The sequence below is a fragment of the Hydra vulgaris genome, chromosome 09 (assembly GCF_038396675.1).
Source record: "Hydra vulgaris chromosome 09, alternate assembly HydraT2T_AEP".
NCBI classification, from domain to species: Eukaryota; Metazoa; Cnidaria; class Hydrozoa; order Anthoathecata; family Hydridae; genus Hydra; species Hydra vulgaris.
The window spans coordinates 17,536,062-17,548,008 of record NC_088928.1 but is presented as its reverse complement, the minus strand read 5'-3'; the positions used below and the strand labels follow the sequence as shown (position 1 = coordinate 17,548,008).

The 11,947-nt window shown below is 28.7% G+C and overlaps 1 protein-coding gene across 1 annotated transcript; it reads right to left on the bottom strand.

The window, feature by feature from the left end:
• Positions 1 to 547: 547 nt before the first annotated feature.
• Positions 548 to 11,623, bottom strand: LOC100213222 (alpha-protein kinase vwkA). Its single transcript, XM_065804897.1, has 2 exons — positions 11,409 to 11,623; positions 548 to 850 (listed from the first exon to the last, which is right to left on the bottom strand). Exons 1-2 carry the CDS (start codon positions 11,484 to 11,486, stop codon positions 557 to 559), a joined length of 372 nt encoding a protein of 123 aa, XP_065660969.1. The 5' UTR covers positions 11,487 to 11,623; the 3' UTR covers positions 548 to 556.
• Positions 11,624 to 11,947: the final 324 nt, after the last annotated feature.

Sequence of the window (11,947 nt, the reverse complement as noted above, 5' to 3'; positions counted from 1 at the left end):
AATTAAATCCGTAAAAACTATAAATGCAAACTAGGCCATAAAAAGTGTGCAGATTACCCTGTTCATGCTGTTTAAGATGACATAATATGTTGTCTTAAACACATGAACAGAGTAATCTGCACACCTTTTTTGGCCTAGTTTGCACGTATAGTTTTTAGGACTTATAGTTTTTATTATATTTTTATATTATCATAGACTTTTTATATTACTATATATTTTATATATTATATATTACTATATATATTTTTATATTACTATAGACTTATAGTTTGCACTTATAGATTTTAAAAATATAACCTTTGAATGCGTCATTAAAATGAAATCATTAGAGTTTTTTATTAGAAATTTTAAAAATCATTAAAAAGCTCTATATCTCCCTAATAGTTTTTAAAAAGCCTACTCGTTTCTTTTTATCACAATATTTCCATGGTATTAAAGATTTTCAATTTTAGAATTTCTACCAAAAAGAATAACTAATAAGTTTTCTTGTCGATTTACTAATAAATATTCTTTATCAAGTATTACAAAAAAAAATCTTTTTAAATATTAAAACAGTTTATTCAAAAATTGGGTCTAAAAATTTAAAATAGTTGCTTTTTCCACCATTAGCCTTTCTTAAGAGCATCTCCTCTGTCACTTGGAATGAGTAAGTCGTAGGCCTTTGACCAGGTTGAACATATTCGTTTTTCATAGGATTATCTAATCCAAGTACACTGCAAATAATATTACATTTATGGTTTCCTAAAACCCTTTCCATACCCAATGTACCAAGATCAGTTGACCCAAACTGCTGATCAAATGAATGAATAGCTGGATCAGTGAGGATATATTTTCCATTTGAATACACACCCTAATATTAGTATTATACACTTTATATTACACATATTACACACCATAATATTTTTTATTAACATATCAGAAATTTCCAAAAATGTTTTTTTTTTTGACATTTTATATATATACAATGTTTTGTCAGTAATTAATAAACCGACTCGTGTAAATAGAACTTCTTTAACTGCAATCGATAATATTTTTATTAAAAATTACTTAGAAACGTCATTTGAGGCAGGAATAATTAAGACTGGTATTTCCCAATATACATTAACTTAAATATATAAAAGCTATTCCTAAGGATCAACTAAAAAATTTTAAATATAAATAAACGCAACCTTTCAACTTTTAGTAAAACTAATCTAACAAACAAATTATATATAGAGTGATGTTTATAAAAGTCAAAATGCAAATGAAGCATGTAATTTATTTTTAAACAAATTTCAAGAGATTTTTAATGAAGCTTGTCTTAATGAAGTATTAAAAGTAAAAATGAAAACACTTGCCTATCCCTGGATGGATTAAACACTTATAAAATGCTCTAAAACCAAACAAAAGTTGTATAATAAATTTCTTAAAAATAAAAGCACAATTAATGAAAACAACTATAAAACATACAAATACTTTTATATCGATCTTCTAAAAAAAAACTAAAAAAAATATTGCAGTAAACAATTTACAAAATGTAAGCTGGATACTGAAAAAAAATTGGCAGTAATCAATGATAGGGGCTAGTTGGCAGCAGGGGTAAGTTGACGATCCGCGTTTATCTTCAGAGCCTTTCATCAGAAAGTGACGAAAATTGCATAGAACTTTCCTAATTGACCATTTCATCATTCACAGGATTCGTTAGGATTCGCGCATGCGCATGGGAAATTTTAAGATTTATGTGTTTTTTGGACAAAAACGTAACTTTTGGAACATCGCTTCCTTTTTACTTTGCAAAGAAAATAGTTAGTTGTATGAAAAAAAAATTATTGTAAAAATTTCAGTCACAATTGGTTTGCTATTTCCAGTTAGACTTTATTTAGTTAGACTTTTTTTTCAAAGTTGCCATTTTTCAGGATCTACAGGCTGTTTATTGAAAAAAAGGCTTTTGGGGTAAGTTTGCAAAGTTTTCACGGGTTAAGTTGGCTCATACCATTTACTATGGAAAAAAACATGTTTTTATGAAATTAATTTTTTTTTTAACTTTTAACAATGCTGAAAAAATTTATTCTTGCAAAAAAATGAAAAAATCTTTTTTTTAGGCTTTTTTTTACAGATAAAAAGTGGGCTACTGTTTTGGCTGTTATACGTACTAATATTTGGTACCAGCTAAAAGTAATATTAAATTTTTGGATTAAAATTGTTGCCAAAAATAATAGTAAAAAAATTTCTATTAATTTTGCACTTAATAGTACATTATCACTATTATAGTTTGCGCCAGCTTACCCCGTGGAGGGGTAAGTTAATGCAATTTTTTTATCTTTATTTTTAAGGGCCCGGGAAGGCCCCAAGAATTTTTTTTTTGTAAATGAGTGCAACTTTTATAAGTTACCCAAGTTTATACTCTTTGAGACTACACTTTAATATTTTCAGAAAAATGTGCTCTTAGGGCTTCAGAGCTCATAGAGTAAAATCCGAGTCAACTAGACTCGGTCTTTTCTATATTAGGAAAAAATAAAAATAAAACTTCTTTGCTACCAAAACGAATAATAAAAATGATAATGATTTATTATGTCCTAAAAAAATATCTAAAGAGTTTTATATATATTTCATAAATGTTGGACTTGATCTAGCTAAGAAAAATATACCATCCTTTAATTCTTATAAAACCTATCACACACTGTCAAATTGCAAAACGTTGTATGATTTTGACTTGACATTAAAAGAATTGAATCGCTTTTGCTTCCATAAAAAAAAAAAAAAATTATCAGGATTTGACGATATTCCCAGTAAGATACTAATTTCAAATAAAAAAAGCATTAGTAGGTCAATTTATAAAAATAATAATCATTCAAATGTTTCCAACTACAGGCCCATATCTTTCTGCCCATACATTTTCCAACTACAGGCCCATAGCTTTCTGAATTTTCAAAGATATTAGAACGTGTAATTTATAATAGAACCTTTGCCAATTTCACAAAAACCAATTTTTTTTTTAATCTAAAACAATTTGGATTTCAGAAAAATCATTCAGCTGAATATACCATTATTGAACTAGTTGATCAAATAAATAATGGCTTTAATGGAAAACCAAACAACCTAAGTTATAATCATTGATCTAACTAAAGCTTTTGACACCGTTTATTGCATTTTGTTAGAAAAGTTAGAGTATTATATGGTGATTAGTAAGTTACCTTACTGATAGAACACAATATATTCAAGACAAAGAATACGGAATTCTTAAAATCCTGTGTAAAGACATATTAGTCTTTTTCTCGCCCCATTCTTCTCACATATATATCTTGTTATTAACAAACGGTTTGTATATACTTACACATCAAAAAAAAAAAAGAAAAAAAAAAAAGTACCACAAGAGTCAATACGAGGCCCTCTCTTATTCTTAGTTTATATAATGAGTTAAGTAATGCATTTCCAACTATAGTATCAAGTAACTTTATGCTGACATGAACTTTGAATTAAATAAGATAAATGATTGGTTTAAAGCAAATAAACTCTCATTAAACGTAAAAAAAACAAAGTATACATTATTTCATTAAAATTCGCAAGAACAAAACCTTCCCCCTAAACTACTAGATCTATTTTTATATAATAAAGAAATAAAACAGAAAGACTCTATAAAGTTCTTAGGAATACTTGCTGACAAGCATTTATCTTGGCATCCCCATATTAAATATTTACAATCAAAAACCATCAGTATGAGGTACCGAATTTGTCCTTATGTTAATATGCTATGCTTTAAATTAATTTACTTTGCTTTAATTCATTGTTTTATTAATAATTCTAATGTTACATGGGGTGGCACGCAACCTACAAAACTTAAAAAAATACTTAGTTTTCAAAAACATGCGTGTAGAATTATATACGGCAAAAAACGAGTGGAGCACACTAAACCCTTAGTGGACGAAGATATGGAATTATATTTAAAAAAAAAATGCTCAAAAAGATATGGTAAAATCTCATTTACGTTTCAAGCAAAAAAATATGGTAAAATCTCATTTACGTTTCAAGCAAAAAAACACATTTTAATTTAATTTTGAGGAATAAAAATAAATCCGATGAGTTTTTTCTAAACATTTCTGCACTTTTTATAGTTATTCATGTATTGGTTTATATATTTTTTATCTTTGAGTATTTAATTTGGAAATTTTACATCTTACTATTATCTGCAGTTTATAAAAACATTTTGACGATATTTTTTTTTTTAAGGGGCTCTATGAAAAGATTGAGGTGGTATTGCATCACCCAATCATCCATTTCTTCTTTGAGCCCCGGTCTGTTTTTTTAAATTGTCTTATTTATTTATATTTTTTACTTAAAACTCTTATGTAACTGATTTTATTGAACAGCAAAATATATACTACTAAAAAAAAAAAAAAAAAGAATTTCATTAGTAAAACCTTATAATTATTTTGATTACAAATAAAAAATGTAATAATTACTTTGATTATTATCATTAAGCTATTATTTTATATTTTTTTATTTTTTATTTATCTTCTCCAGGTATACCATATAAAATATACATTTATTATCGTGAAAAATAAAATATATATACAAAACTATTACGAATCAGATTCATAACAATACATTGATATAATATTGATACATTAATATAATATTGATACAAACTTTGATATAAATTTTGTTATTATATATATATATGTATATATATGTTTGTTATTATATATATATATTATATATATGTTATAATACCTATTATATATATTATTACCTAAAAATAGGAAATCAAAGATTCAGCATTTTTGGGTATAAAACTCCGAAAAAATCTTTTCGCAGATTCCCTTCACAGCGCCATTTGGCGTATATCTGTGTAAAAAGTTAATTGGCTTAAAAGTTGTCAGTGTTGTATAGTAATGATTACTGAAAGTAATGGTTACCTTTTTCAAAGTAATGACAAAGTAATGATTACTTGGTTTGTGGCAAGTAATGGAAAATGTAATCATTACTTTTTTTGGAAAGTAATGAGTAATGGTGATATTAAATTATCCATTACTTTTGTTTTGTCCCCTATTTTGGAATCCTAACTCTGGTTAATATATTCCTCATGTCATCATTAATAATCCTGATCCAAAAACCATTTGGTTTAAATTAACATTGTGATAGCTAAAGCCATATAAAGTATTTAAATATATTTAATAAATATTATGGTAATGACAATTTCATCGAGTGGTTGTGATAAACAAGATGGGTCATAGCATACTAAGATAATACTATATTATCTGCTACGCTTAAAACAACAGACAATGTTGTTGGAATATGCAAACTATACCCGAAGTCAGAACCATCTAAAATATCTGGTAGAGTAACAGTGTCATCAAATTTTAGAAATCATTTAAAGGTCACTTACACATGTTGATGTTATCATTTTTATTAACTAAAACCATCAAAATTAAAACTTTGTGCATTTTTTGTGTACATAATTTTATTTGATGTTATTAATTTAATAATTTTTTTAATATTTGCAATTTAACTAAAATATTATGAGACTTAAGAATTAATGTGTATTAATTATTGACGGCTTTTCTTTAATTGGAGACTGCACATTCATTGAAGTTGACTGAATTGGAAATTGATCTGAAAAGATAACGAACAGAAGATTCAAGCAGAGGTACTATCAGCAACCCAGCAAAACATTGTCGTCTAACAGACTTCGGCAAACCAACAGCAAAGCATGTTTCGCAACAAACAGTTAACAAACTCTTTCAAGATTTTATAGTTGAAAAGATGAAACCTCTCCGTACTGTCGAATGTCTTTCTTTCAAAGCACTGGTGACTGGATTGTGTCCATCTGCAACTGCACCATCTAGATTTACGTTGACAGAAAGCATAAAGTCCGATTATGACACGATGTGTCTTGCAATCAAGGAACATCTTTGCAGTATTGATTATGTCTGTACTACTGCTGATATCTGAAGCAGTCATAACCGAAAATTTTCTAGGAATGACATGCCACTGGCTAAATCCTGTCACTTTGGAACAAAAATCTGCTGCTTTGGGTTGTTTACGATTTAAAGGAAAACATTTGTTTGATGCAATTGCATCAGTAATACATCAAGTGCATGCACGTTATGCTGTTGAACAGAAAGTTGTGAAGACGTGCACGGATAATGCATCAAATATGATAAAAGCATTCCGTATCTTCCAGAGTGTCGATGTTGGTAAGAAGAACGAGGATCCGGCACCGGGCAATCAGATTTTAACTTGAACGGAGATTCGGAATCAGAGAATGCTCTCAAGAAGATTCTTAAGGCTGATCAAAAACGTCTGCTCTACATTAGAACTTCCAGTATTTTTGCAGAACTATTTGGCTTTTCTCAAGGAATATGTTATGTTGTTTGAACCTGTGGCAACTGCTGTTGTAATTTTACAAGGTGGAGCTAATTGCTAATTGGCATACGTACTTCCAACAATCCAGTCAGTTTGAACAAAGCTCCAAAATGCAGATATCAGATATATGGCACAAGAATTTATCCTGGCTATAGGATAAATTCTGGATTATCAAAGTAACCATCAATTTCACATCCAAAAATCAAATTAGCCCGGACACAAAATATAGTCGCGAAGGAAAAGTCTGTGCATCTATTGAATGCACAAGCTACAAAATTTAAAGAAAAAATCTAAGATTCCTTAAAATTTAAAGAAAAAATCTAAGATTCCCTAAAAGACAAAGATGCTCAGAACGTTCCAACTGAAAATAATGAAGATGATTTCCTTTTCTCTGAAGTTAGCAAACCAAATATAATGTCATGTGACAGCCTTCTACAGGATTCAGACCGTACTTTGGCCATGCTCCACCGCCATCAAGCAGTCAAGTAAGTTTTTCTTAAATACAACACCACACTGCCATCAAGTGCTCATGTTGAAAGACTTTTTAGAAACGAATCATTAATTATGACAAAGCGGAGAAACAGACTGAGCGATGATTTGTTTGAAAAACTTTTATTACTGAAACAAAATGGAAAGATTAAGTTATAAAACCTCAAATTATTATAATTTATAAATTTCAATGTTTTGCTTCGTGCATTTGCACTGCAGATGTCAGCTTCTTGATAAGCACAAGCAGTCCATAGACACACAGACTTTTATTAAATACCTATTCTAATTATATGGCACAGCCATAGATGATAGAATATTATATGTATTATAATGCATAATTGTTTTAATTCTTTTATAATTGTTTTAATTTTTTTCGTGCATCTTTCAATGAATAGTAATGGAAAGTAATGATTACATGTCGAAAGTAATGGAAAAGTAATTATTACTGCACCATTAAAAAGTAATAGAGAAAGTAATCATTACTTTTCCAGTGAAAAGTAATGGCCAAATTAATTATTACGAAATCTAAAGTAATGGATACAACACTGAAAGTTGTAATGTTTGCTTGGAAAAAAGTATAAAGTTTAAAGGAAAACCGTCAGTCATATTATCAAATAATGAAGTGAAGGTCTCAGATTGGAAAGAAAGTCGAGAAACCAAGAAAAAGGGGTAAAATTTAAAACTTGATCAAAAAGTGATTAGGTGTATTGATGCCAATCCTGAGTATTCTGTTTGGGATATCGAAAAAAAAAACCTGGGTATTCCCAAATCTACAATTCAAGAAATCAAAATGTGATATGGCTACAAAACATACAAAAAATAGAAACACCCTCGAAGATCCCAACAGCAATTCAGCAAAGGCCAAAAACGTGGTCGAAAATTGTTGCGGGAAAAATTCCAAGAAGATTAAAAGTACATTATAATAGATGATGAAATCTACTGCAAACTTTACTGTTTGATGCTCCCATGCCAGCAATTTTATACAACTCCAATAGGAAAAAACCCTGGTCTTATGGTATAAACCATTAAAATCAAAAAATTTTCTAAGAAAATTTAGGAATGGAAAAACCATCTGCTCATATGGTTTCAAAACTCACCCATTTTTTACGAACGAAAACATAAACTGCAGTGTTTACATGTAAGAATATTTAAAAAAAACGACTCTTGTCTCTGATCCTAAAAATATGATGATCCACACATTTTCCGGCTGATTTGGCATTTTGCTATTACTTAAAAAGTGTAATTGAATGGCGCAAACAAAATAGAGTTGATTTTGTCCCAAAAAACATGAATCCAGCAAATGTGCCGCAACTTCGTCCAATTGAAATATTTTGGCAAAAATGAAACGTAAGTTGCGAAAGAAAGGAAAAATTGTGACAGACATTAATTAATTTTGTCAATTTTGGCTTGTTGCACCACAAAATTAATCAAAAAACTGTTGTCCAAAAAAAAATGCGAGTAAATATTAAATATTGAAGTTAACTAAATTAAGTCTAAATATAATAGTTAACTAAAAAACGTATAACAGACTTTGAAAAGAAGTGAAATAAAATGGGGTGAGGGGGGAATGACAGTTATATACGTCTTTACAACAAATGATTAAATATGAAATTTAATATAAATGAACTTTAACAGTATTCAAAAACATAGAAGAACTCTCAGCGAGGTCTAGGGAAGATCTTCCAATACGTGAAAATTTTGGATTTATTACAGAGAGTCTGTTTTTTACACTTATTCTGAATCTCAACAAGGAAGGAAAACTAAAAAATGTCCCAGTTTTGAATAGTTTAAATGAAAGCAAAGTTGATGAATTCTGCATTGCAGAATATGTGCAGAAACATATCGATCTCTAAAACATACCCAGCAAACATTCTATAGCGGAATTTCAGTGGACCTTTATAGACATTTCTAGTGGTCCACTTTAGTTTTGCTTATTGGTTAACTAGTGACCATTAGTAGCAGACGCCAAAAGTGGTTAAACGATGACTCGCCACTATTAACATGTTGGAAAGCTATGCAATGCTCATTTATAGCGGCTTTCACTAATGGTGCACTTAGTAACCGATGAGCAAAACTCCAATGAACCGCTCAAAATGTCTATGCAGGTCCACTGCTAATCCTCTAAAACAATGTTTGCTGGGTAGCCTTTGATATCAGACTGTTGAATTAGTTGAGTTGAAAATCAAATTCCAAATAAACAATGTTTTGATGGATTCGCAGTGGACCTATATAGGCATTTTTGAACGGTTATTTTGAGTTTTGCTCAATGGTTACTTAATGAATTATTAGTGGCAGTCGCTATAAATGGCCAGCCAAAATCTTTCCGAAATCTTAATAGTGGCAAGTCATCGACTAGCCACTTTTTGCGGTTGCCACTAATGGTCCACTAAGTAACTGATTTGCAAAACTACTGTGAAATGTTCAAAATGCTTATATAGAATGTTTGCTGGGTTATTTTCAATATAAAATATATACCTAGATATGGTTTACATACGATGGGGTAAAAAAAAAGCCACACTTGCTAAAACACATACATTTTTTCTTTATTTTAAATTTAAAATTTATAATATGGCAGTGAGATATCTAGAACATAAAAGGTATGTTTATATATACACTTTTATATAAGCAAAATGTTTAAAAAAAGATTAATATGGACACATTTAAAAATTTATAAAACAGCTGACGGATATAGAAATTGGACAGATTATTGAAGCTGCTAATTAAGGAGAATTTTACAAAAGCATTTTATTCAACAAAACTTAACTATTAGATTGATGACACATTGGTAAAACCAAAATTCTGAAAGATCAATTTTCTACATGTATTCATGTATAGTTTAAAGGTGTTTGAAAAAAAAGTATGACAAAATTTTCAATCATACTAACTTTTATCACATTATGCATTTATGACGTGTTACAAATAATAGGAATGCTGTTTATGGTTTGTATCTTACTCAGGAACTTATGAAAACTGTTAATAATAAACATATTTACTTTTTTATTTTAAGTATTTTTTGTTTGGCTTATTTCCTAAGGTGTTTTTTGAGGCACCACAGTGATATATATTATAGACTTATTATAGACACAGTGATATATATTATAGACAAAAATATCTAAATTGTCCATGGATCACAAAAAAAAATTCGCAAAACAGCAAACAAAAACTTAACGCCTAATATATAAAAAATAGAACTGAACCCAATTTATCTATTTACAAACAATACAAAAATTTATTTGAAAAAGTTAAAAACAAATCTTAAAATCTTGTTATTCCTTATTATAAATACGAAAATCAAATGAAGATGTAAAAAAAATATGGGACATTATGAAGGAAATAATTTTGTTGTCACAAAATAATCCCAAATTTATTTACTTTTCTTTTATACACAGCTACCTAATGTATGTCGATTTAGCACGGAACAGTACTCACAAATCAAAGCTAGAACCGTTATATATATACGTCAAAAACAAGCCTTGAGACTTGTTTACAACAAAGACAAATTTACTCACGCTCAGCCTTTATTGAAACAAATGAAAGCACTTAATATCTTTTAAACAAAAATTTATCAAAATATATTGTTCATGTTTAAATAGAAACTAGGTCTGGTGCCGGAGCATTTTATGACAAACTTTTTTGAAAAAAAATTAGAACAAATATAATACAAGCGTCTGGAAAATTTAAATTACCAATTGAAACAAAAAACTTTTTACGATTCTCTATTTCATATCGAGGTTTATGCAATAGAATACTATGATAGTATGAAATTTATCAGTGATTTGTTGTTAGATAGATAGTGTTTAACAACGAATCACTGATAAATTTAAATTATGAAAACTCTTTGAAAACAAAATTAAAAAATCTAATTATTAAATTAAATAATTATAAAGAACTTTTTTAAACTACTTTCATTCAAAAAAAAAAACCTAAACCAAAACAAAAATGTAATCTAACATTGAAAAAAAAAATTTTCTAGTTGATATATACATCAATTACAAAGTGAACTGACATGCTTAAGTGTATTGCACGGCTAGTATAAAGGTACTCGATGACAAGACTAGTTTCCAGTCTTCTGTGAGCTACCTATGACTATGTATAAGTAACTCCAATCTAACTTTTTCTAATAATATTTAAAACAGTTTGATAAATTATTGCTTTTTAAAACATATCATAAAATGCAAAAGTTTACATATATAGTGAAATAATTTATTTGTAATAATATAGAGATATTTATCGGAGCTCTGTATGCTAATATTATGTTGTTGTCGTATCATCTTATTATATTTATATCATTTTATATCGAATTTGTTACGACTGTTTCTTGGATACTTACTTTGTTTATTTTAGACTTTATGCTTACGATATTTATCTTTTGATATATCTATACCATCAATAAGTTAATTTTGAATGGTTACTTTGTAACCATTTCAAAAATTATATTTTATAACTATATTTTACTTTATTTTTAAAAATTATGTTGTAGTTCTAAAATATATATGTACTAAAAAAAAACAAAAAAAAAAAACGTTTTTACTTGTAAAACAGTCTCCTTTATTTGTCTTTTAAGTTACACTTACCTGAAGATCGCAAACCATATACTTGTGTCCGCTAATGTACCAAGTCCAATGACAAAATGCTGTCAGTAACTCGTGCATATTCTGTTCATAACCTCCATTCGAATTAAACTTGTCATAATTACCTGCAATGAATGGTTCAATTGCAACATACGTATTTGGTTTAACAAATCTATCATCAGAACCTGTTGGAATAACCTATAAAAGCATAAAGCTAGATACTGTTTCCATCTTAGCAATAAGCGGAATCAAAAATTCTATTTCTATATTTCCCTGAATAAAATACTTGATTATGTGGGCATAATTTCTGTGGAACTCTTGAGCGAAACCATTTGCTTTCTTACTTGCAGCTAGATCTGGTGCCCACATAATGAAGTTTTTAGCATATTGTTTTTTAAAGACTTTTGCCACGCATTTCTGACCATTTCTTTTTCCATTTCCCGATAGAAAACCTAAAAATGCATAACGACATGCGCCTTCAGAAAAATACTCGCTTTCAAACTTAGCGGAGTAACATTCTCCATCGTTAATATCAGAGTTTA

What these genes read in the sequence shown, in the direction of transcription:
- LOC100213222 (XM_065804897.1), bottom strand. Translation starts at nt 11,486, where the DNA reads ATGCACGAGTTACTGACAGCATTTTGTCATTGGACTTGGTACATTAGC. An exon ending in ATATGGTTTGCGATCTTCAG is followed by an intron (nt 851 to 11,408) that starts GTAAGTGTAACT and finishes TACTAATATTAG; the next exon opens with GGTGTGTATTCAAATGGAAA.